The sequence below is a fragment of the Rhinolophus ferrumequinum genome, chromosome 21 (genome assembly GCF_004115265.2).
Source record: "Rhinolophus ferrumequinum isolate MPI-CBG mRhiFer1 chromosome 21, mRhiFer1_v1.p, whole genome shotgun sequence".
Lineage (NCBI taxonomy): Eukaryota > Metazoa > Chordata > Mammalia > Chiroptera > Rhinolophidae > Rhinolophus > Rhinolophus ferrumequinum.
The window spans coordinates 50,865,455-50,890,448 of record NC_046304.1 but is presented as its reverse complement, the minus strand read 5'-3'; the positions used below and the strand labels follow the sequence as shown (position 1 = coordinate 50,890,448).

At 54.0% G+C, this 24,994-nt stretch overlaps 2 protein-coding genes across 10 annotated transcripts; one reads left to right on the top strand and one right to left on the bottom strand.

Annotated features, from left to right (window-relative positions):
• The first annotated feature begins 2,101 nt into the window (after nucleotides 1-2,101).
• On the top strand, nucleotides 2,102-22,452 carry EXOC7 (exocyst complex component 7). 9 transcript variants are annotated; one of them, XM_033090614.1, is made up of 21 exons: nucleotides 2,102-2,259; nucleotides 2,451-2,516; nucleotides 3,670-3,854; nucleotides 4,052-4,157; nucleotides 7,890-8,112; nucleotides 9,971-10,138; nucleotides 12,830-12,922; nucleotides 13,832-13,900; nucleotides 14,841-14,986; nucleotides 15,334-15,486; nucleotides 15,728-15,826; nucleotides 16,149-16,211; nucleotides 16,489-16,555; nucleotides 17,265-17,303; nucleotides 17,954-18,019; nucleotides 18,292-18,412; nucleotides 18,647-18,742; nucleotides 19,731-19,794; nucleotides 20,007-20,048; nucleotides 20,143-20,276; nucleotides 20,474-22,452. In XM_033090614.1, the coding sequence occupies exons 1-21, from the start codon at nucleotides 2,119-2,121 to the stop codon at nucleotides 20,574-20,576; spliced, it is 2,244 nt and encodes a 747-aa protein (XP_032946505.1). In that variant the 5' UTR covers nucleotides 2,102-2,118; the 3' UTR covers nucleotides 20,577-22,452. The 9 variants fall into 9 exon arrangements, with proteins under 9 accessions (XP_032946505.1, XP_032946508.1, XP_032946507.1 ...); XM_033090617.1 differs by lacking the exon at nucleotides 12,830-12,922; XM_033090616.1 differs by lacking the exon at nucleotides 13,832-13,900.
• ZACN (zinc activated ion channel) lies at nucleotides 21,519-24,986 on the bottom strand. The gene is made up of 9 exons (XM_033090632.1): nucleotides 24,796-24,986; nucleotides 24,592-24,716; nucleotides 24,409-24,453; nucleotides 24,153-24,259; nucleotides 23,734-23,903; nucleotides 22,842-22,966; nucleotides 22,514-22,724; nucleotides 22,210-22,374; nucleotides 21,519-21,747 (listed from the first exon to the last, which is right to left on the bottom strand). Exons 1-9 carry the CDS (start codon nucleotides 24,887-24,889, stop codon nucleotides 21,557-21,559), a joined length of 1,233 nt encoding a protein of 410 aa, XP_032946523.1. The 5' UTR covers nucleotides 24,890-24,986; the 3' UTR covers nucleotides 21,519-21,556.
• Nucleotides 24,987-24,994: the final 8 nt, after the last annotated feature.

The window sequence follows — 24,994 nt, the reverse complement described above, 5'->3', positions numbered from 1 at the left end:
TTCACCATTTTGGATGGCAATTTGTACATATCTATAAAACTTTTAAAGGTTATATACATTTTAATTTAGTAATGTATAGATAAGATGTCCATACAGAAGTGATCATACACAAGCCATCTGTATATGGGATAGAATTTCCAATAGCAAAAGACCCAAGTGTCCATTAATAGAGGATTGCCTGAATATATCTATTCAATGAAAGTCTATACAGAGAATGGAGTATATCTAATACTAATATTGAAAGATGATTAAGGTATACTGTTAAATGAACAAGCAGGCTACAGGAAAGTGTGTTTAACGTGATAGCATTTGTGTTCTGTTTTAAAAAAAAATAGAAAGAAGAGCTTATTTTATGCTTGATTCGTATGAACACATCTGGAAACACATCATTGCTGTTCCCTCTGGGACAGAGGTGCTTGAGGGTCGAGGAAGAGCAGGGCACCTTTTGTTTTTCACCATGTACCTTCTTTACCGTTTGAGTAGGATTACATTTAATTTGAAAAACTAGTTTTAAAACCAAATTGCAGATTTGAGCCCACAGGAGGCTGAGAGCACGCTCAACCTTTCCTTTGCTCTCTCTTCGTTGTAAGACAGCATGCAATAGGCTGTCCACTCCTGGGCTTTGTACACCCTGGTCCTTTCTCTCATTTTATATCTAAGAGGAGTTAAAAAAAAAAAAAAAAAAAAAAAAAAAAACAAACAAACAAACAAAAAAAAAACTCTTGACCACTCTGCCAGATGGCACTGTTGATGGCTGGTGGTTTCGAAATGAGGAAAAGAGACTATTTTTGATCATTACAGAAAAAAGTAAAATTTGTTCTCTTAGAAGTGTTTTGATAGAAAGGTAATTTAAACTCATCATCTTTAAAAACTAGAGAAACTGAACATCCCTTGTACTCTACTACTTACTATTTTAGTGTTTTGTGCTGTTTCCCTGAATGTTTTTTTTTTCAATGCATCTATCATATTTTAAATGGCTGTAATCCCAGGGAACATACACTGTTGTGGTTGTTTACGTCATAGCATCCACATTTTCAGATGGCTACAGGGCCAGGAAACATTAATTTGGAGGAATGTTACACTTGATTCCTCAGAAAGAACACAAAGTCTGGAATTAGGATGTTACCAAAGAACACGCTGTTGGGGGAGGGAGCTCTTCCTCCCTCCCTCCCTCTGGAAAGAGAATCTCTCTGAGCGGGCAGTGGGGCACTTGGCTGTGATTGGCACCTTTGTGCTGTGTACAAGTTTGTGAAGGAAAATCAAGGCTTCTGAGGCTGCAGCTGAAATACTACTTGCTTCTTTTGGTAAAGCAGCTTGTGTTGAGGATAGTTGGGGAACTACAGCTTTTATAGATTCAATGTCTACTTGTCAACACATGCTTGACATTGGGTTGAGAATAATTTAAACATCTTTCCATTCTGTCTACCTTTTCCTAGATATGGTGGTCATAAATATACCCTGCTATTCACACTGGATTTTCTTGAAAATCAGATTGGCAGCTTTGCATAGCAACAAACAAAACTCCTGAGCTACCCAGCATGGGGGGGCGGGGTGTAGAGGAGAACCCTCTCCCAGCCAGCTGTGTTGATTTAGTGCAGCTGACTCTAAGCTTGAGCTTCCTCATTGGCAGAAGGAAGGCAACAGCTGTGCCCAAAGTTTATTGTGAGGATTAGACAAGATAACGAGTAAGGATGGTGTTTGTAGCAGAGATGGGCAAACAGAAGACTTTCAATACATGGCAGCTGGCTACCAAATTAACTTAGTGAAGGAAATTTAAGAAGATACAAAAAGCACACACGTATATAGTTCATTTACAAAAATGCAATGATACTATACAAAATTCAAAGTATTCAGTCATAGAGGATTCCCTTCCTAAGACCTATACAGCAAGATGTTTTCAATATTTTTCTTGAGCATCTACTATGGGCTAGGTGCTGTTCAGAAAGGTTAAGTGTTGAGTGAAGCTCTCCGGGCTGGTCCACAACAGCCACACTTCCCAGCCACACCCAAGATGGCTACTTGCTCCAGCCGGTCACTGGGCTCCGCGCAGGAGCACTTCCGCCTGCCTCTCCCAACATGGCACCACCAGCGAGCTCTGGGGCGGGGCCAAGGGCGGAAATGGGTGTGATAGGGACGGGAGCCGAGAGGGCACGCACTCTGAGACAAAATACTGGAAGTGGGAGCCTCAGGGTCGAAGGGATGATTCCCCCGCAGGAGGCGTCCGCCCGGCGGCGGGAGATCGAGGACAAGCTGAAGCAGGTGGGACTGGGGCTGGGAAGGTGGTGGAGGAGGTGAGGGAAGGAGCCGAGATCCGGGCCGGGGCATATACTCACGGAGGAGGCAGGGGTGGGTGGGAGCGCTCCCTTCAAGGAGATGGGGTTGGGGGCGAGAGCGCGGTGATCTCCTTTAGCTTCCGGCTTCTGCTACTATCGTCCCCTCCGCTTCCCCAGGAAGAAGAGACGCTGTCCTTCATCCGAGACAGCCTGGAGAAGAGCGACCAGCTCACCAAGAACATGGCAAGTAACGCCTCGGCTGGGAGGGGCTGACAGGCCTCCAGACCTTGGGGGGGAGCCCTGCGACCTGCGGTTCGGTCTATAAGGCCTGAGGTTCTGGCCCGGCTAATGATGGTGGTCGCGTGTGGGTTTCTCTAGCAACCGTGTGGCTTGTCTCTTACTTCGCTGCCTTCCCCTTGTCCGCCGCTTCACTGAGGATGCTGCAGCCCCTCTGGCCTGGACTTTCTGCTTTCTGTTCAAGTTCTCCATTCTTCCTTCTGTCTTTCTGCAAACATTTAGTGAGACTGACTTTGGTGGGCTGGGTACTGGTCACGTGGCAGCCTTCAGTTGGAGGGATGGTGGGATGGGAGGGATAGAGCACTTCCAAGATGAGGAGGGCAGGGGAACTCAGCCGTCACGCCTGGAGGGCTGTAGGGGTAGAACAAGCTTTGAAGTCAGATAGATCTAGGATCTAGCCCTCCCCCTCCACTTATTTGTGTATGGCTCCTGACAGGTAACTCTGGGCTTCAGTTAACGCATCCGATAAGACAGCCACTGTCAACCTCCCAGGGTGGCTGTGAAGGTCATAGGAGCTAATGCATGGGCTAACACATCTTGCACAGTACCTGGTATACAGTAGGTGCTCAACAGATAGCAGTTTCCTTCCTTATTTTCAGAGGAGACTGGAAAAGCACAAATTGAGTAAATACAAACTTGGGTATGTATTTAATAACATAATCGTAAAGTCCTATTCCTTATTGAATGACACTCCCCCTTAGAGAGGGAGGGTTTTGAAGGTACCAGCAATGCATTTGAGCCCCTCTATATGAAGTTACTTCCTGTTCAGTGTAGGAAAGCTTCAGAGAGAACAGAAATAGAGATTTAGCTTCAAAGGGTGGAAGGGAAGCCATCCTGGGGTGATTAACTTAGAAGAAGTTAATTTGCTGCTTGGCTTGCCTTCAAATCAAACTTCATCCAATTTATTTGAACCACCTCCTATGGTTCGGCACATGGGACGTGCTCAGGCTACAGAGATGAACAGGTACACCCTGCCCCTTCCCTCACAGAGCTTGGTGTCTAGAAAACCAGAGAAAAACGCAGCAAATGCCACGACCCGATGGGTAGAAGCGGTGCTGGGACCACCCTGAGGTCTGAGAGCACGGGGCTTCCCCCGCAGGTGTCTATCCTGTCATCCTTTGAGAGCCGCCTGATGAAGCTGGAAAACTCCATCATCCCTGTTCACAAGCAGACAGAGAACCTGCAGCGGCTGCAGGAGAATGTTGAGAAGACTCTGTCCTGCCTGGACCACGTCATCAGCTACTACCACGTGGCCAGTGACACTGAGAAGATCATCAGGGAGGGGTGAGCCAGGGCCAGAGGGTCACATTCCTAACGCCTCCTGGACCAGTGGCCATAGGCCTTGGGAGGGAGGGGTGGAATGTATTTGAGCCTGGAGTCCCTTGTGTTACTTCTTTTCTTTCCCCTTTCTATTACCATTCCCTTGGTCCTTCTCTTCATCTTCCATCCACCCAGGCCGATCTGGCTCTTTTCCTTCCCAGCCCCACAGGTAGGCTGGAAGAATACCTGGGAAGCATGGCCAAGATTCAGAAGGCTGTGGAATATTTCCAGGACAATAGCCCAGACAGCCCAGAGCTCAACAAAGTGGTAAGGGACCAGCAGGGTAATATGAGAGCGATGGGGACACCAGTCACTGCCCTGGTCTCAGGAGAGACTAAGCCAGCTTCAAAAAGGCTATAGTAGAATAAACAGAACTATATAATACAGTTCACAGACTGTAGTCATGAAGACCTCTGCCTCAGGAATGACATCATACGTTTTTGTTACATTTGTATAATTTAACTAAATTATAAATTACATATAAAATGTAAATTTAACATTTGATTTATATAAACGCATTTGTGGGGTTTTTTTTAATGTGGTAAAAATACATAACATAAAATTTATAATTTTTAAAGTTATTTTTGATTACAGTGGACAAACAATATATTCATTTCAGGTGTACAACATAGTGATTAGACATTTATATAATTTACAAAGTTATCACCCCAATAAGTCTGGTACCCATCTGACATCATGCGTACTTATTGCAATATTGACTCTATTCCCTATACTGTGTTTTACGTTTCCGTGACTCATTTAATAAGTGGCGGTTTGTATTTCTGAATCCCTTTCACCTTATTCACCCATCCCCCCAACACCCCTCCCAACTGACGAGCGCCAATTTGTTCTCTGTGTGTATGAGTTTCTTTCTGTTTTGTTCGTTTGTTTATTTTGTTGTTCAGATTTCACGTGTAAGTGAGATCAGATGTTATTTGTCTTTTCTCCGTCTGACTTATTTCACTCAGCATAACACTCTCTAGGCCCATTCATATTTTAACCATTTTGAAGTGAACACTTCAGTGGCATGAAGTACTTTCACATTGCTGTGCTGCCATCACCACCGTCCATCTCCAGAACCCTTTTCATCCCAAACTCAAACTCTGATCCATTCAACAGTAACTCCCCTTTCTCCTCTCCCTCCAACCCCTGGCAACCATTATTCTACTTTCTGTCTCTATAAATTGGACTATTCTGGGAACCTGAATTCATGTTTTTACATTTGACTTTTTGCATTGTATCTTTGTGTGTAAGCATTGGGGTTATTAGGTCACTAGAATAAGATGGGGTAAGGCTGAGAAGTGAAGTTTACTCAGTGCATGGAGGAATGGAGAGAATGTTGCCAGGAAAAATGGTGGGAACAAAGTGTGAGGAATATTAGGGGGAGAACCAACTTGGACTCAGTCACCTGGCACACCTGCCTGGTGGCACCACAGTTCTAGCCCCAAGGTGTGTGTCTTGCCCAGAAGAGGGAGTAGACTAAAGAACAAAGATAGGAACCTGCCTTTTCTTCCCAAAAGGCTTTTGCTTAACGCAGCACTTGCCAGCTTTTCTTCCATCATGGTCTCTGTCAGAAAGGAGGATATTTGTATGTCTCTGGCTGCTCACAGCCCCACCTGGCTGCCTGGAGGACTGCCAGGGTCGATACCTTGGCTCTCCAGTATAACCAGTCTACTGCAGTTCATGGTTGGGGGGCCTGCTCTCAGAGATTGGGATGTCAGGGGTGCGGCTGGAGAGCTTTATTTTTGAGGGTCACTACCCAGTTTGGATCACAAAGTGAAGAGCTCTGTGCTAGAGCTTGGATGTGGGAGTGAGGTAGAGAAGGAGAATGCAAAAGGTGTAAAACTATAGGTTTACCTTAGAGGACTGACTTTTTATTTTAGCAGAAACACCCCAACTCCTCTCTCTCTCGCTCTCGCTCTCGCTCTCTCTTTTTAACATCCGTATTGAGATATAATTCACACACAATGAAATTCACCCAGTTAAAGTATAAAAGTCACTGGTTTTAGTATAATCACAAAATTGTACAACATCACCAGAATCAGTTTTAGAACATTTTCATCACTTGAAAAAGAAACCCGAACCCACGATAGTCACTCTTCTTCCCTCCCTTCCCTATTCACCCAGCCTCTGTCATCACTAAGCCATTTTCTGTCTCTATAGATGGGCCTGTTCTGGACCTCTCATATAAACAGAATCGTACAATATGTGACCTTTTGTGTCTGGCTTCTTTCACTTAGCATGATGTTTATAAGGTTCATCTACATTGTAGCACATGTCAATGCTTCATTCCTTTGTGTTGCCAAATAATATTGCATTGTGTGATTATACCACATTTTATTTATTCATCACTTGATGGGTACTCCACTTTTTGGCTATTATGAAAAATGCTGCTATGAACCCTTGGTGTTCACGCTTTGTGTGGACATGTGTTTTTTTTTTTTTTTTTGATTGTTGAACTGTTTATTTCAGAAGTTGTAGGGTTTTCAGAAGCTTATGGAGAGTAAATTATAAATCCTTTGTCTTCTTTCTCATGTTCAGACCAAAGCATTTCATCAAATGGCACACTGTGCTATTTTTCTCTATTTTCATAAAGCATAAATAATGTGTTCTTTTCAAGGCAAGCTAGGACTAATTAATATGTTCCCTGAAAATTGCATTTAAATGAATGACATTTTCCTCATAATATGCTAACTTGAATACATTTAGCATGTCATTAATTCTGGAAGTGTAATGCATCTTATAAAAAAATATATCTATTTCTTTTAAGAATTCTTGTTACAGTGTTCAGACACATACATTACATTAACCACTTGTTTGCAATCAAAGTGATAGTTAATAAATAATGAACAGTTTAGATTTAGAAGAAAGGTTTGTTTGTTTGTTTCTTTTCCAGCATTTGTCTTCATGGCATGTCTTGAAAAAAGCAGTCTACCTCTTGCTGAGCAGCCCCAAGCCTGGCACTAGTGGCAGCCAGCCTCAGTTTGTAGCTTGGCCTCTTCCCAGACACGTCCAAGCCCAGCCTTGGTGGCTGCCACCTGTGGATTGCTTTGGGACTCATGTCAGGTGGTCCTGAGCAGGGTACAGGTCGCAGCTGAACTTGGACTGCAGCAGAGTGCCCCCCCAGCAGGTCCAGGATCAACAGTGGTGGCTCACTTCAGTGCTGGAGCATCATTCAACTTACTCTGCTGTCAGATATGCCCGGTAGCCAAAAATCTGAATGTAAAATAATCCTCAAAAATATGTTGGTTCAATAATGACCATCTTGAGGCATCTGGTGTTGGATTATCTGATGTGTAAAATTCTGGAAATTGCATATAGACCTGGAACACAATTGATGATGCGGCCGGTCTTCAGTGATCCTGAAGCCTGGACATGTGTTTTCAATTCTCTCGTATGTTGATACCTGTCCCTTATCAGATATGTGATTGGCAAATATTTTCTCTCATTCTGCGGGTTGTCTTTTTGATGGTATCATTTGCAACACGAAAGTTTTTAATGTGACATAGTCTAAAGTACCTATTCCTTTTTTTGCAAACCCTCTTCTCACAAGAAGACGTTAATAGTGCAGTGAGAAAATAATCCACCAATATTTATGAAGCACCTACTTCTTATAAAACCCTAGGTTTCACCTGTTAACATACAGTTCGAGAGAACATGAGGTAAAGAAACTAAAGGAGGGCTTCCTGGCATTTCTTCTCTGGATTAAAGGACTTGAAGGCAGAGGAGGCGGGCGGAAGGGAAGGGCTAGCTGAATGCCAAAGCGGACCTTCTTCCTTCCTCCCTCTTTCCTTCCTTCCTCCCTTCCTCCTTGCCTCCCTCCTTCCTTCCTTTTTCCTTCTTTTTTCCCTCCCTCCCTTCCTTCTTCCCTTTCTTCCTTCCCTCTCTCCCTCCTTCCTTCTTTCCTACCTCCTTCCTTTCCTTCTTTCCTTCCTTCCTTCCTTCCTTCTTTCCTACTTCCTTCCTTTCCTTCCTTCCTTCCTTCGGCTGTCCCTGCAGAAGCTGCTATTTGAGCGGGGAAAGGAGTCCCTGGAGTCCGAGTTCCGTAGCCTGATGACCCGGCACAGTAAGGTCGTGTCCCCTGTGCTCATCCTGGATCTGATCAGTGGCGAGGACGAGCTGGAGGTCCAGGAGGAGATGTCCCTGGAGCACCTGCCCGAGGGCGTGCTCCTGGATGTCGTCCGCATCTCCCGCTGGCTTGTGGACTACGGCCACAACCAAGGTGAGGGGGCCCGGCGGCAGGACCCCAGGGCAGGGCCAGGGAGAGGGGCATTTACCTTTATTTCATTAACCTACCTGCGTATTGTGTTTTTTTCCTAAAGAAAGAAGTTTAATAGGAAACAATAGCAATAAATGTACAGCTGATGTATCAAATTGTGAAACAAGCCAAACTCAAGCTTTTATTTACATACCTATGTTCCTGTGGGGTTTTTTTGGGGTTAATTATAAAATTTTCAAAGAGTGCAGAAAGCCTCGGGTGAAAACCGTAAGTCCATCTCCTCACTTCCCGGATGCCTACAATATGATAACCCAAAGATGAGAACTGTTCAGGTTTATTTATACCCTTCCAAAAAATTCTTCTGCAGCTCAGAATGTGTACGAGAGAGAGAAGGAATGGATGTGTAACCTGTCCTCATTCCCACATGGAAAGGAGCGTACTAAACACCTCCAAGTGTTTGATTTTTAGCTTGTGATAGGCCCTGAGATTGTTCCACATCAGTTCACGTATATTTGCTTCGTTCTGTTTAACAGCTGCATACTATTCCATGGCATGGTGGTACCAGCATTGCTTTTGCCAGTCCTGGGATTAAAAATCAAAAAATCTCGAGTTAAGCAAAAATTTTAGAAAACAAAAATTCCAGTGAATATTCGAGTTGCAGCTTTTCAGCCCTCTACATTCTCTTTGTTAGCGTGGGCACGTAGCAAGTTGTCCGTGTGCATTACCATGGTCCCTGCCATCCCTCAAGGACTGGTGACAGGTGTCAGGGTCGCCATGTATTGACCACATGAGCACGTCGTGGCTTGTGCTGAGGCGGGGGGGGGGGCACAAAGGGGGGCGGGAGCCTGGAGACTCCATTGGGATAAGAGGGAGGCCAGTGGACAGCGTCCAGACCCCTCAGTGCCCTTCGGCCAGAGCCTCTGCGCGTTGGTCCATTTTCCACATTGAAGTTTCATGCAATTTCCTTGGTGGGAACTGCTGAAATGTACCACAGTGTCCGTATCATTTGCATTTTTGGATTTTCCGGCTTTTCAGTACTTATAAATAGTGCCGCACTGAGCATGCTTGTGTGAATTGCTTTTCTTATTTCCGGAGTTCTTTGGGTTATTTTCACAAAGGCGTGATTATCAGGTAGATTTGTCTGAACAGATCTGGATGCTTCCCTGCAGTCGCGAGTTCCTGTCCAGGCAGATGGGGCCGATTGATAGCCCCGTCGCAGCCTCGTGGCTCTTTGTTCTTCATCAGTTTTATTTATCCCAGCTGTTTGATGAGGCTGCCGCGGTCCTGTGGTTTTTATTTTTTTATTTGCACTTTGTGACTGGCTGAGGATATGGTGTGTTTTTCATTCATTGACATTTGTGTCTCTCTGCCTCCTATAAGTTGCCTGCCTCCTTTGACACCTTACCAAGCTGAATCTGGATGTCAGCTTTGTATATACATATATATACACATATGTATACACATATGTATATTGTTTTGTTTGTTTGTTTGTTTTCAGGAGGGTGCAGCTCTCAGTGGCCCATGTGGGGATCGAACTGGCAACCTTGGTGTTATTAGCACCATGCTCTAACCAACTGAGCTAACCGGCCACCCCAGCTATATATTTTTTATCTTAAAAAAAACAAACCTTGCCTTCAAAACTTACAACTAATTATCAGTTCTGTCGGGATTTTTCCCTTTTAAGACTTTGCCGGATTCGGGAAGAGGCCACGTGGGTGGCTGCAAACCAGAGCAGACGCTCAGGAGGTCTAGCAAGAAGAAGTGGGTGGTCTGCAGGGCTGATCTGGAGGAGAAAGGGTGGTTCTTATGGTAAGACAGGCAGCAACCCTTGCTGCCACAGCTGTCACCCGTCTCTCCCCAGATTTCATGAACGTCTACTACCAGATCCGCTCCAGCCAGCTGGACCGCTCCATCAAAGGCCTGAAGGAGCATTTCCGGAAGAGCAGTTCTTCCTCCGGGGTTCCCTACTCCCCTGCTATCCCCAACAAAAGGAAGGACACACCCACCAAGAAGCCCATCAAGCGGCCAGGTGAGTCCCCACCCCAGAAGGCGGCAGGCCCTGGATTGCTTTCGGCCACCCTGCAGTTAGCAGCTTCGGCCCTTCCAGAGCTCCTCCTTAGGCACCCCCAACTGTAGGAACAAAGCACAGAAAGCAAGTGTCTATCCACCTAGCAAGGACTCCATCGAGAGAGGCTCTTCCTTCCGTTCAGCAGAGTCTGGGGGTTACATAAACGTCTTTGGAGTGAGCAGGGGGTCACGGAAGTGGAGAGACAGAGTTTTGGGGGTGCCAGGGCAAAGCCACTTGCTGGGCTCCATTTCCCTCCCTCGTGGTCTGTCAGGAGACCAGGCATGCTGCTGCAGACAAGACCATGGGCTGGGACGGGGGGAGGCTCGCCTTCACCTTCCAGAAAGTCAGGGTGGCTTGAAGTGACGCATACTGAGAAGTGGATGGGGAGACTTCCGCAGGCAGTCCAAAGGAGAAAACTCCCAGCCCGTCCTCTGAAGAGCTTAATCTGGCTTTCAGGCTGCATTGCAAAGTCAGTGCCTCATGTGGGAAAGTCGAGGGAGGGCAGTTGAGGGGACAGAGGCCGAGGCCATGGGTCGTTGGTGTCCTGGGTGAATAGCTCGTTGTCCTTCATCATGTAATGCCCCTGTAGCCTGTACTCCAGGTAAACAGTGTCTTGTGTGTCAGCTGTCGCTTGGCAAGCCTGGCTGTCTCGGGCTGCTGAGAGGTGTTGCTCAAGGAGAGGCTGGGACGCACTGGCTGAGGGGCTGCCACAGGCACGTGCCCCAGCGTGGCCCGTGGGACGTGTCCCTTGTGACAACGGCTTTGTGTAGCACTTACACCCTTCATATGTCCAGTCCCTCCCTACCTACCCGTGCCCGTCGGAGGGCAGAGTGTCTGTTCGCACTGACAAAAGCCTTCGTCAGGGTTTGGAGAAATGGCAGAGCAGAGCGTGAGGGAAGCTGGGTGGCCCTAGAAGGAAGCGCACTGCCTTTTCCCCTGCAGTGTGAACATCCTGGCCGCCCTCCCAGCAAACCTGCCTGCTGCAAACGGTGACTCCACTGAGCCAGCCTGCACGGGCCAGTCACCTCCGTGCCTTTGTGTGTTGGGCAGGGGCTGTCTCCGGGAGGCTGCCTGGGCTTGGCCGTCTGTGCTCGCTTCCCCGCCTCTTCTCTGATGGGTCCTTAGATGCCCCAGGACCCGATGGGCTCTGCCCCAAGAGTGCTTGGTGGCCATGCAGGGGCGGGGGCCTACCAGGAGGAGGGACCTAATCTGTCGTTGGCTTGTAGACCCAAGAGGAAAACTGGCCGGGAGTGTCCCCGTGGTTTCTGTGGGGTTTCAAGAGTTGTCAGGAGCTGGTGGGCTCAGGACCGATGTCAGGAACTAGGGAATCAGGCCCGGGGACATCAGTTCCTGGATCTGGAAAGAAGAGCAGGGGGCCTCAGTTGGTCAGTAATGAAACAACCTCAGCGTCGTCCGTGGTAATTGGGCGCCTGATGGGTTTGGTGGCTGCTGGACCAGCAGCCCTGACCCCCATCCATGCTAGTGTGCTGGCCAGCCCATCTGCTCCCAGTCGGTTGTGGGTCAGGAGTCTGATGCGCTCTGAACACAGGGAGAGAGAGGCTGAGCCGGGGCCTTGAACTTGGTTACTAGAAGCTAACTGTGGTGTGGTGCAAGCAGAAAGAAATGAGCCCCTCCAGACCTTGTCTTTTTTCACCCCAGCCGTTAGTGGGGCGCGTCAGGACCCAGGGAAGAGGGACCAGGGTTACGCTCATGGGCGCTTCCCTTCCCCAGTACGTTTTATTAACAAGGCGGCTGTACTCACCTATTGGAGATGCTATTTTGTTTCCCCTCGTTTTCTGCCCTGAGGCGTCTCATTCCCCCAGAGGTGGCTGACCCTGGAGGCTGGGGGCGCTGCAGTTTTGTTTGCATTGTTTTCACTTGTGACACTAACTGTTGTTTTTTTCCCCCATGCCAAAAGCATGTACCTTTTCCTGCTGCCCTCCCTCCACTCTCCGCGGGGTGACTTCTGTTAATCCCTCTCAGCTTTTGAGTTTTTCCCAATTGCTTCAGTGGTTTGGGTACCTTTGGTGCGTGGGGCCAGGCTGCTTCCGGGTCTCCAAGCCTTCCGTCTTGGGGACCGCTCTCCCAGGAAGGGCCTTCCCCTCACCAGCTCCCAGGTGCTGCTTTCCGTGGACTACTGTTTGGCCAAGTCCCAACACTGAGCATGCCCGAAACTCTGCCTGGCATTTGGGGCGGGGCGCAGGCCTCCTGCCTTCGAGGTACCCAGGCTCTGCCACCTGGTTGTGCCCTCAGGGTGTGAGAGTTCCGTCATCAGCGGCTCCAGCCCTCATCTGTTCTGATTTCAGTGCCACTCAGTCGTACTTTTCACTTTGGCTTCCGCTGGTGGATTATTGCTCACCTCCTCTCCTTCACCCTCCTTGCACTTCCTAAAATGAGCTCAGATCCAGAACATTGAGGGTCTGTAGCAGAATCAGGAGGTCCATTTGGGGAGCGAAATGTGTCCGTTCCTTCATCTCCATCTGCAGGGTGTCCGGCGGTCCTGGGGAAGGGCCTGCTGGGAGAGACGGTACTGGGCATGCTCACTGTTGGGGGCCGGGTGTGGGGCCGGGGGGCAGGTGGAGGGCCGCTGCTGTTTTCTCTCACTCGTTTCCTAGGTCTTCTTATCTCCTCTCTGTGTGGCTCTGGTGACAGGGACGATCCGGAAGGCTCAGAACCTTCTGAAACAATATTCCCAGCATGGTCTAGATGGGAAAAAGGGGGGCTCTAACCTCATTCCTCTGGAAGGTAATCACCCTGTGTTCCTCTCCTGTTCCCTCCTCCTCCACCATGTGTTCACTCATGTGGCAGGGCAGAGCCTCCAATCCCCCAGGAGGGCCTCGGGAGAAACCCCGAGAAGGGAGCAGGGAGGGAACTACAGGGCCCTGGGCCACTCGCTCCAGCTGGCGCCGACAGGTTTCGTGGCCCTCGGCCTGGTCCTGTCTGGCTGACGGCAGCTCTGCCCTCCCTGAGGCTTCCCACTCCCTCCCCTCCCTGTCTGTCCTTGTCTCCTGTTTGAACTCAGAGAAAGTTCTTTGTCACGGGCAGCCCTTTCACGCTTAGACCAGCAGTGGCAGGACCAAACTGACCTAGGCCACGTGGCCACCCCCTCCACCCCGAACTTCAGAAAGCGGGGTGTGTGTAGCAAGGGGATGGGCAGCTGGCAGGACATGTCCCTTCCTCCCTCCTATCCGAGGAAGGACAGCCCCAGCCTGATGGACCTGACCCTCCTTCAAATGTATGATGCTAGGGTATGAAAGAAGGCTGTTCCCATTCACTCTGCAGTGACATTTCTCTAACTGGTCTCTCCCGGTACGTGGCAAGATAACCCCCTGGGGCCGAGCAGCAGCCCCTCTGTAGCTTCCGGCAGCTCCTCAGAACGTTCCTTGGTCCTTGCCGCTTTCTCTTGGCCTCCGGGCTTGGGGAAACCAGCTCCCAAGGGTGGTCCAGGGCACTGCACGTCAGGCTTGAAACGGCTGTTCCCAAGGTGGTCTGAGGCAGAGGAGGGGCTCAGAGCCCTCTCCAATGCCCCTGCCCCAACACCCTACCTCACACCCCCTCCTGGAGATCGAGGGCTTCTTCCCAGTCCCCCAAGGGGCAGCTCACCCGGCCCCTGGATAAACGCTGCTTGTATTTGTGCGGCCGACGTCTTGCTAGGTCACGAGCATGATTTCCGAGTTAAGCACCTGTCCGAGGCCCTGAACGACAAGCACGGGCCGCTGGCCGGTGAGTACCGCAGCCCAGCCCGAGGGCCTTCACAGCTGTCACTGCAGGGCCTGTCCCAGCCTGGCTCAGCTGGCTGCTCTGCTCCGAGGAGCGGCCAGGCCTGCTCGCCTCTCTCTCCAGTCTCTCTCTCGGGCACTAAGTCTCCTTGCCTCTCTCCAGATGGTAGTGCACACCTGGCTCTCAGAGCCTGGGCCAAGGGGAGAAGTTGCTGCTACTTGGAAAGTGGGCAGTCAGGGAAGACAGCTCCCTGGAGGACAGACAGGGAGCCCTGAGCCCTGACTCCAGCTACAGCTGCAAAGTGCTGATTCCTGGGGGCCCATCCCGTGGTGCACAGGACTAGGCTGCCTGCCCCAGCCTCTGGTAGTGGGACCCAGCCTCTTCCTGGGGCAGCCGACAACCAAGGAGCCTTCCCTCTCTGGGGCTCGCATTGCCTCTTCTCAAATTCTGACCTCATGCTAGCTACCCTCCCAGGCCGTAGCCCACCGCCTTCCTACATGTTCCAGAAGGCCTGGCTGGTCTGGTAACTGCCTTCACAGGCCCAGCATGTTCTGAGATGGATGACCGCAGTGCCTGCCTGCCTCGTTGAGGGGGACACTGCCACCTGTCCGTCCCTGGCTGCCCTCTTTGCAGTATAATTGAGAACCCTTAATCCGGGGATCCGACATACCCTATTGAGAAAATCGATTCCGGGATCTTCCTTCCGTGTCCTTTTATCCACCCCCCCCAATCACCTCCAGTACCTGTCCATGCCAGAGCTGAAAGAAGCCAGGAGAAAGGCTGGACACGGCCTGTTTTCTCCTTGAACCCGTCGGGCCTGCTGGAGTCCCCAGCTTTCTGCCAGATCAGTCTCCCTCCTCCCCGTCTGGGGACCCCCGTGCCCCCACAGCAGGGAGAGGGCTGCCCCCAGATCAGCAGCTCAGCGGCACTACTGTCCCCACAGGGAGAGATGACATGCTGGACGTGGAGACCGATGCCTACATCCACTGCGTCAGTGCCTTCGTCAAGCTGGCCCAGAGCGAGTACCAGCTGCTGACGGAAATCATCCCTGAGCACCATCAGAAAAAGACCTTTGATTCCCTGATACAGGTCCTGCCCCGCCCCCGGTGCCTGCCCCCCCCCCCCCCGCCTGCCCCGCCCGCCCCCCCACCTTCTCCACCCCCAGGGACTGTCCCGCCCCACCCCCGGGCCCTGCCCAGATGCCCCAGCAAGAGCTGTCACTGCAGAAGCTTGAGTTCGGGCCAGGCCTGTTGTCTGTGGCCCACAGATACAGCCACCACCTCCACCTGGCATCCTGGGTGGTGTGACCTAGTTGGCACCTCCCACCTCCCCATCGGAAGCATTGTGGCTGCCCCCACACCCCTCCAGGTGCCCCCTTGGGAACCAGCCCCCACCCCTCTGCCCCCCCCCCAGCGGTTTCCTGGTCCCTCTCTCAGGACGCACTAGACGGGCTGATGCTCGAGGGGGAGAATATCGTGTCTGCTGCGCGGAAGGCCATCGTCAGACACGACTTCTCCGCGGTGCTCACCGTCTTCCCCATCCTGCGGCACCTGAAGCAGACCAAGCCTGAGTTTGACCAGGTGCTCCAGGTATGTGGGGGGAAGGCCCTGGTGACACAAGGAGGAGGAGGAGGAGGAGTCCCGCGTGGTCTCCCAAGAGAATCTGCTGAGGGTGAATGGAAGCAGCTCACAAGTTTTGTGTAGGACGAGAGGCAGCCGGCTGGGGTGAGGGGCGGGAAGCAGCTGGGAACAAGGCTGAGCTGTAGGCACAGCCTGTGGCTGAGGACAGTGGCCGGGCCCGGGCCTGTTGTGCAGCCGTGTGCTTCCTCAGGGAACGGCCGCCAGCACCAAGAACAAGCTGCCCAGCCTCATCACCTCCATGGAGACGGTTGGAGCCAAAGCGCTGGAGGACTTTGCCGACAATATCAAGGTGATGTCCCTCCTTCCACTGCGGCAGCCAGCTTGCGTGGCTGTGGGCAGGGCCACCATGACCTGGCTCGGGCACTCCTTCAGAGGGCAGGCCTCACTGGTCTCCTGTCAGCACCCACGGCCTCCCTTTCTTTCCCGGGCATCCCAATGGTAAAGCTCCTGCCCCAGTTTTCCAGGCATTCCTGTCTTGTTCACTTTTGTGCCTGAGAGGCGTCCTGACACCTCTCTGCCAGGAGGTGGCGCCATGAGCAGGCCCACCGGTGTGGGTTGGGGCCAGGGCCTGCTTGGGAGCTGTTTAGGGAATCGGGCTGTTTTTTCCACAGAATGACCCGGACAAGGAATACAACATGCCCAAGGATGGCACTGTGCACGAGCTCACAAGCAATGTAGGTACTGCCCAAGGTCACCTGGGGAGGGGAGGGGTCCAGCCTGGCCCAGAGCCACCCATGCCTTCACCACCAGTGGCTAATGGCAAGAGGGAACGTGAAGTGCTTGGCCAACCCAAAATGCGAAACATGAAGTTTGCAGCCACCCTTTTCACTGGACAGACCCCTGGCCCTGCACTTGCCTGGAATGGTCACAAGGGGTGCCTTGTGGGAGGTGATTTGACCTCTGGCTCCTGGCCATGACCTTCTTCCTGGACCCATTCTCTCTCCGATGCAGGCCATCCTCTTCCTGCAGCAGCTCCTGGACTTCCAGGAGACGGCGGGTGCCATGCTGGCCTCCCAAGGTACTTGGCACCTCCCAGCAGGGCCCCCTGCCCTATGTCCTCCTCCTCCCTCTTGCCTGGAGACATGCAGTAGGCCCCTGCGGGGGCACTGGCCCCCCTGGTGAGATTTCCCCCAGCCCTGTGGAGTGGGACAGAGGTGTGGCCTGTGGCAGGACCGCTGAGCTGGTGGGCCCTCCGTGCTTCCCGACCTCACTCCACCCCCTTGGCTCCCTCTGCAGAGCACTCACAGAGGGAAGGTGCCCTTCCTGCTCCTCCCTCCACATTTCTCCACCTCCTCTTGTGTTCGCCTGTCCTTCTAACGAGTCACACACAGCTGATCCTTTTGGGGGCTGGCATCTCAGGCCCAGCCTGGTGTCTTCCCGAGTTTGGCACTTGAGGAGGCACACCTTTCCACATCATTCCTGGCACTGAGAGCCAGACCAGTTTGTAGGGGCCCCGGGCCCTCCCTGCTGCGCCTATTTTGGGGTGAGGAGCCAAGGCTCCGCCTCTGGCCTGCAGTTCTCCAGGTCTCCACTTCCCTGTGTGTCCCCTGGTCTTCAGCGGGTCCAGCTGGGGTGTGTCCTGCTGTCTGTGCTCTGGCTGTCGTGGGGAGTGGGCTGCTTGACTCAGACGACATGGCCGTTTCTAACCTGTTTTTGCACTTTGCATCTTTCTCCTGTCTTTGTCTCTCCCTCCTTCCCCTCTGTGCGCACTGCCTTTCACTCCGTAGTGCTTGGGGACACATACAATATTCCTTTAGACCCCCGAGGTAAGCAGGGCTCTCAGCCCCATCCTCCCCCTCGGGTGAGGTTCCCTGGGGACTGAGGCACCGGGACAGACTCAGCACCTATTGGGGAGTGGGGGTCAGAGGGGACATGGGACCCTTCAGGGTGCTCCCAGCTCTCTCAGCATCCTGCACGGCCACTTCCTGTCTCTGAGCTTACCCAGGCGGCACCCTGCTGTCTCCAGCATCCTGAAGACACCCTCGGGCTAGCCCAGCACCTCCGTCCCACTCCCACCCTCCCCCCCGTGGCCTTCCACTTGGTGTAGTCCGCATGTCCCCTCTATCCAGCAGGGCCCAGTAGAGCAGGGGGTGGGAGTGGGGGCTGGGAGAGGCCATGGGAGTCCATTCTGACTCTGCGGCCGCCAAATGGGTAGATGGGCCTTGCAGATACTGCCCGGCAAGGCTCGGGCGCTGGAGGGCAGGGATGTCCCGCTCCTGTCCTGCCAGCCTTCCTGCTGATCATGGCCTACCAGTCACCATAGAGGGGCTTGCCCCTTCCTGCAGCGAGCCGGCAGCCCTCTCCCAGCACCTTCTGGGCCCCTCCCGCGTTCCCTCAGTTGCCCCTTGGGCTGAGGCAGACTGGAGAGGGCCTTGGCGTGTGCTGCTGCAGTGACAGTGCTTCTCCTCACACACAGAGACCAGCTCTTCCGCCACCAGCTACAGCTCCGAGTTCAGCAAGCGCCTGCTGAGCACCTACATCTGTGAGCGCTCGTGAGCCGGCCGCCCACGCCCTGTCCCCGCCTCTCCCTTCCTCTTTTGTGCTGTCCTGCTATTCCTGGTCATGGTCCTGGGCCCCCCTGACCTTTGCAATTGCAACTTAACCTCTGGTTCAGGGGCGAGGGGGCCGGGCAAAGGGCCGCTGAGGCGTGTGGCGTCTGGGGTCGGGGAGGCACGAGGAGTGAAGGTGGGTCCTGGGGTTGGGTCATTTTGGTCAAACTGCCCTGTGGACATGGCCACATCCTTCCCTGTGCAGGTAAAGTCCTGGGCAACCTGCAGTTGAACTTGCTGAGCAAGTCCAAGGTGTATGAGGACCCTGCTCTGAGCGCCATCTTCCTGCACAACAACTACAACTACATCCTCAAGGCCCTCGAGAAGTGAGTGACCGCAGGTGCCGGTCTGCGGCCCTCGCCCGCCCGCCCGCCCACCCTCCCGGGGCTGGCTGGACCCTCCGTGTGTCCGCTTGGCGAGGGCAGTGTTTTGCTCTTCGAAGTCCCAGGACCCAGGCGGGCGTGTGTCTTGCCTTAGCGCTCCTGAAGGTCGGGGTGGGGTGGGCAGGCCCCGCTGGTGCTCCTACCCAGGCCTGCAGCCTCCTCTGCTCCCCCACCCAGGTCCGAGCTGATCCAGCTGGTGGCCGTGACCCAGAAGACCGCCGAGCGCTCCTACCGGGAGCACATCGAGCAGCAGATCCAGACCTACCAGCGCAGGTGAGAGGCGGGGCCCCGCCTTCACCCCCACCCCCACCCCTGCACCCACCACGCCTCCTGCTCAAAGTCTCAGGACGCTGGGCCCAGTCGGAGCGGGGTCAGTCACGGGGAATTGTTGCCCTGTGGACCCCAGCCTCCCACTTGTTTTCTAATCACATTCATGGGGTGGACATGGAAGCCCCCCCCCCACCACTGCTCGCTCCCTCGGGGCCCCTCTGCCAGCCTCTTCAGAGGTCGGCCACCTGCCCAGGTGAAGCTAACACTAATTGGAGGGCTGACTGTCAAAGATGTGGGTCATATTTGGCCCCAAAATAAAGAGCAAAGTTGCAGGAGCATTTGAACTCGGCTGAGCCTCTCTGTGCCTCGCTCCCTCTTCCAGGTCCGTGTGTCTCTCTCTCTTTGTATTTCTTCTCCTGAACGAGTCTCCCTCTTCCTTCCCTTTTAGCTGCCCTCTGCCCCTCCTCTCTTTGTCATCTGCTTGTCTACTTTATTTGGCCATATTGATGTGAAGCATAGTTGATAGTATTTGTTCAATTTATTGAATGCTGTTTCCTGTTCTTGTTTTTAAAAGTGAGCAGTTTGAACCTTTTCTATTCTCAAGGGAAAATCTCAGTTATGTTTTGCTGAGTTGTGACCCAGACATATTCCTGCCCCCCCACCCCCCCTTCAGTAGATCTAGAGCAAGGGTGTCCAAACTGCGGCCCGCGGGCCAACTGCGGCCCGCAATCCATTTTTAATTGCCCGCAGCAAATTCCAAAAATATATTTAGTTTACTTAAATAAACCAGGTGAGGCAATACGTACTTCACCTCGAGTGAGTGGCCCGGCTGTGTGTGTATTTTACCGCATGTGGCCCTTGGTGAAAAACGTTGAAAAAAGTTTGGACACCCCTGATTTAGAGATTTAAAACACAAAACAAAGCAGCCCCAGGAAGAAGCAGCTGCCTGAGGCTGTCATCCTCTGCTTTCTGCTTCTGTCCCTCCTGGCAGTTGGTTAAAGGTGACTGACTACATAACCGAGAAGAATGTACCCGTCTTCCAACCGGGAGTCAAGGTGGGCTGAGGGCCTGGGCTGGGAGGGGCTGTCTAGCGGATGTGGTGCTTTTTGTCATGTCTCAGGAAAAAATGGACAGGAGTCCCTCCAGGGTGAGAGAGCAGAGGATGCTGTGGCCATCCGAGCAGCGGGAGAGAGGGCTGGGCTGGGGTGTTTGGGGGCGGAGCGGGGGCAGGCGATTCTGCTCTGAGGAAGCTTTCTTGGTCCCCCAGCTCCGGGACAAGGAGCGGCAGATGATCAAAGAGCGCTTTAAGGTGAGCTGGGATCCCGTCCCCTCTACTGCTCGCTGCTGCTGTTGTAGCAAAAGAGACCCAAACGTCTGTCTCTGGCTCTCTTCTTGGTGGCCAGGGCTTCAATGATGGCCTTGAAGAATTATGCAAGATCCAGAAGGCCTGGGCTATTCCTGACACAGAGCAGAGGGACAAGATCCGCCAAGCCCAGAAACACATTGTCAAGGAGACTTATGGGGCCTTTCTGCACAGGTGAGCCCCGCGCACCTCGCGTCCCCAGCTGGGCCTTTGTGCTCTTCTGGAAAACAGTGGGGTACTGGGATCAGGGGCCCTGGGCTTTGGTGTGGGACCAGGCAGGGGCATCACTCAGGGGCACCCCATCAGGAGGGCCCGAGATGACGTGGTGCAGGGGTGGGGCTAGGCCTCCCCCTGACCACCGTGCCTCTCAGGTACGGCAGCGTGCCCTTCACCAAGAACCCTGAGAAGTACATCAAATACCGCGTGGAGCAGGTGGGCCACATGATCGACCGCCTCTTTGACACCTCCGCCTGAGCCTGCTGCTGCCCCCGCCTGGTTGCACAGACCTGGTTGCACAGCCATGTTATCGGACACATAAACCAATGTTAACCTGCCTGTGTACCGGGTGAGCTCCACGTCCTTGGGGACAGGGACGTTTCTTCACCGCCCAGGCTAGGAGCCCTGTCCCTGGACCCTTGAGTCCTGGCCTGTGCTTCTTCCTGCATCCCCCGTTCCCCACCAAACTAGGCCTCTCCTGGGCGCTGGGCTTTGTGTCCCTGACCGTAGCCTGCAGGGGCCACGTGATGGCTTCAGAACAGGAAAGGACAGAGAAGGAAGACCAAGGCTCATGCCCACAGCTGCCTCGTGTGCACAAGAGCAGCAGGGCACAACGAGCCCTCCGCCAGGCCAGTTCAGAACTGGGGGTGCAGCACCCCCCTTCAGCCCAGACATGTGGGTGGGCTCCGAGGAGCCAGATGGCTTGGAAAAAAAGCAAGCAGGATTGAGCTGCTCTCGGGTTTAGTGCAGGAAACACATTCCCCGTTGCCCACATCCTGAGGGTTGGGGGTGTTCTGCCTGCCAGGTCGCTGTAGCAGCAGTGCTCCCTCTCCATGCCCTCTGGGGTCCAGCGCACCTCAAGAGTTCAGACGCGTTCTGACCAGCCTCGGCGGCCTGGCTCTTGGGCCCTGTCACCTGGTCCCGTGCTCCTGGCCCACGGCCAAGCACCAGTAGTTGCAAAAGGAGCAGTTAGGCTGCTTGAGGGCGGTGGTCAGGGGCTGTGACATGGGGCCCCACCTACATAGGACAAAAGTGGACAGCTGAGCTCAATGAAGACAGACCCTTACGGTGCACTTGCACTGGGGTGATGGGTTTATTTCACACTCTGTACGCTAAGAGAAGGGCAAGCTCAGGGCGGCCTGGGCTCTCCAGGCTTAGGGAAGAGCGTCCACCTCCCTCCCCCCTCTCCAGAGACCCGTCATGGCCCTCCCCGAGGTCTGCAGCCCAGGTCCTGCCCTTTACAGCCTGGGCTGCCCGCCATGGGGTGCGGCCTCGCCGGGGGCTGGATCAGACTTGCATGTTGCCCACATCCAGAGTCCAGCGAAGACAAACTGGCTACACACCATCCCCGCCACATACACCAGGAAGAAGGTGTGGTCAGCAGCCTCAGCCCAGCTGCTCCAGGACCCCTTTACTCCTCTGGGGGCTTCTGGGGGGCAGAGACAGGGAAAGCAGCTGCCCTTCAGGGCTCACCCCACACGCTCCACCAGAACAGAAGGGTGAAGCCCAGGGGCTGTCAGCTGTATTTCTCCCTTAGATCCACGACTAGTGAACATCTAAGTCTGGCCCATTCTAGGCCATCTTGAATTGAAGAAACACCCTCCTGGAGAGGCGCCACAGGCACGGGTTATGTCAGGGAGTTGGAACTCCCCCAGGCCTTCAGGAGGCTAACGTTGCTCCCTGCTCCAGACCTGCTTCTTCTGAGGGCCAAGGTGCTGGAACCCAGGAACAGTGGAGCCCACAGCCTAATGCAAGGAGCCTCAGAATAGTCCAGCGACCCCGACCCCAGCCCCAGGTGTGCAGCCTGCCAGCTCTGCACCTGTCAAACCTGCTCTTGGCCTCATTCCTCACCACCCCCCACCCCCCAGGAAGGGCCCCAGCCCATGCCCACCTTCAGGATTAGGCCCTGGGTGCCCAGGATCTTGCCGCTCCCCTCTTGGGGCTGGGCTGGGGCTGCTCTTGGCCCTGAGGTGACCCCTGGCCAGCAGCCCGGCCAACAGCACGGTCTCCATGGTACTAATGAAGAGCAGCAGCAGCAGGACGGTGAAGTAGTAAACTGGAAAGGGGCGGGGGCACAGGTCAGGGCCTCCAGCGCCCAGGTAGCTGAGCAGAGGTGGGGAGCAACACTGTCGCTCAGGCAGTGGTCCTGCCCAGGGCCGGGCCGGCCGGGAGGGGCGGGGCGGGGCGGGGCTTACTGAGCAGTGGGTTGCAGGAGGAGGAGCTGGGCAGGGCCTGCACCAGGGAGGAGTGGAAGACCAGGTAGCCCAGCAGCAGGGTCACCTTGTAGGCAGTGCGCTCAGTGGCCTGGAGGGGCAGCAGCCCCCCGCACATGTCAGCCAACAACAGCGCCTCCCCAGGTACCAACAGAGCCAGGATGGCCTTTAGTGCTGTGTTCTGTAGGCGCAGCTGGAAGAAAGAAAGTTGGGGCTTTCTGTGGGGGTGGGCAGCAGAAGGGTGACGTCATGTCCTCTGACTGCACCCTCAACGCCCCATCAGCCCTCTGTCAGCCACCTCCCGACTCACCGTCACCTGGAAGCAGGGCACCAGCTGCTGGGGTGGGACTTGGGTTTTCAAATCCCGAACTACATATTCCCTCTTGACACTCACAATCTCATTCACCACGTGGGGCTGGAACTCGAGCTCCATCGCTGGGAGGGGTGGGGGTGAGGACGGTGAACTAGGAGAAAGATACCTCTGCCCCCAAATCTCCCTTGGGAGTAGGGGCAGGGATAAGCTGGTTCCCAGGAATAATGGAGACTTGTGATGGCAGCTGGGGGCGGACTTGGGGATGAAACTGATCCTGAATTTGCAACCCCCTCAGGTTTGCTCCAGATAGAGGAAGGGCCTTATTAGATTCGTAGATGAATTTTCATTGTAAAAATAAATGTACTTTGCATCACTTCATGGAGGGGAAGTGGTAGCAGACTTCTACCAGTATATCATCTCACACCTGAAATTCTAGCATTCGTGGGGCAGCAGCTGTGGTATTTCCCAGAGGGCAGGGATGGAAGGGAAGAGTGGGACTTCTCTGCCAAGTTGGACATCAGCTGATGGGTCTGTGGGATATTTATTGGGTGGCTGCACCTTTAGGATGAAGCCTCAGCGACCTGAACTGACGCCAGTGGCCCAGCCACTGCAGTTTGGCCCTAGCAGTTGAGGGCATTTGCTGTGGGGGAGCTGAGGGGAAGGAGAGAGAAGACTGAAGTGGGGCTACAGAGAGCAGGGAGCACTAGGAGATGCGCTGCTGTGTTAGTGGGAGGTACAGCGTGAGAAGCGTGGTCTGCTGGATCCATTCAGCTCCCCTAAGCCTGGGGGGTAGACTGGTGTGAACACAGGCCCACGAGTCGTGTCAGACGTTTGCCAGAGGCCAGCGGCTTCCCCTCCCCACACCCCCCAGCTCCTGTCCTGTCAGCACCAGTGTTGCTGAGAGCGTAGAAGCTGAGGGTGCAGTCGCTCTGGTCCCTGGGGAAGTGGAGGAGCTCAAAGTCGCAGTTGGTCTCCGTAGTGAGGGCCAGGTAGAGCTCGACGTGGCCATCTGGGTCCACTCGGGCCTGTGGACTCTGGTTCTGCCAGTCCACCCAGAGCCTGCGGGGGAAAGGCACCAGGGCCGGAAGCCCAGCCCCTTCTCTGAAGGAGGAGGATCGCAAGACGGGCGTATGCCCAACTGCCATCCCCTGCCCTCGGTTCCAAAAGGGAGAAGGGAACAGGGCATTGGAGTGCCCCAGTGGTCTGGCAGGGCCAGCAGGAGAGGGTTGTGCACTAAGGGCCTCCAGGCTCTAGATGGGAGGACAGATGCGTGGTGGTTCCTGGGACTAGAGCTGCCGCCTCACTTACGCCTCCTGGAGAGTGAGTCCCGGAGTCCACAGTGAGCCCCAGGGCAGTGTAACCATGCGCCGGGGGTACACACTCCCGTTCCAGGCCAGGCGAGTGTCCAGCCAGGACTGGGGACACAAACACCAGTAAGGCTCTGGGTCTCCGTATACACGGCCCTCTCGATTGGCTTGGCAGGTTGACGAAGGCCGGTACTTCTGAGCTGGACTCAGCCGGGTCTCCTGTACCGTCCCCCCGCCCTCCCCCCGTGGGCGCTTACCAGCCGAAGCAGCAACATGGAGGACATCGTGTACCGCAGGATGTCCTGGGGGGGGGGGGACGGGCGCTACATGACAAAAGAAGGTGGGAGACTCCCCAGCACTGCAGGGGCAGAGCCCTGTCCCATCCTCATCCCCAGCTCAGCACTTGGGTCCCGCCGGCGCCGCGGCCTGAGGACACTTACCACGTTAAACACGTTTGACACGAACACCTGCACGTCTACGAGCAGGGGCGCGCTCCCGTTTTTCGGAATTTGCCTGGTTTCCTGAACCTCCAGGGGCGAGTTGAGGTGGAAGAAGGAGGGCCAGGCTGAGGGATGGAGGTGGAGGTCAGCCGGGTGCTCTGGAGCCCATATCCCAAAGCTCATGACTTTATGCCTTCCACCTACCAACCGCTGGTTCGCGGAAGCCGAGACCCTGAACCAAGGGTCGGGTGGTGCCCAGTCTGAGCACGGCGACATGGAGCAGGAGCCGCAGGGCCATCAGAAGCGGCTGCACGGAGGGGCTGGCTGAATCGGAGCCGCCTAAGCTACAACCTCTAAGTCGGTTTTCTGGGGAACTGGGCAGCTGCTCTGTGCAATGTCCCTG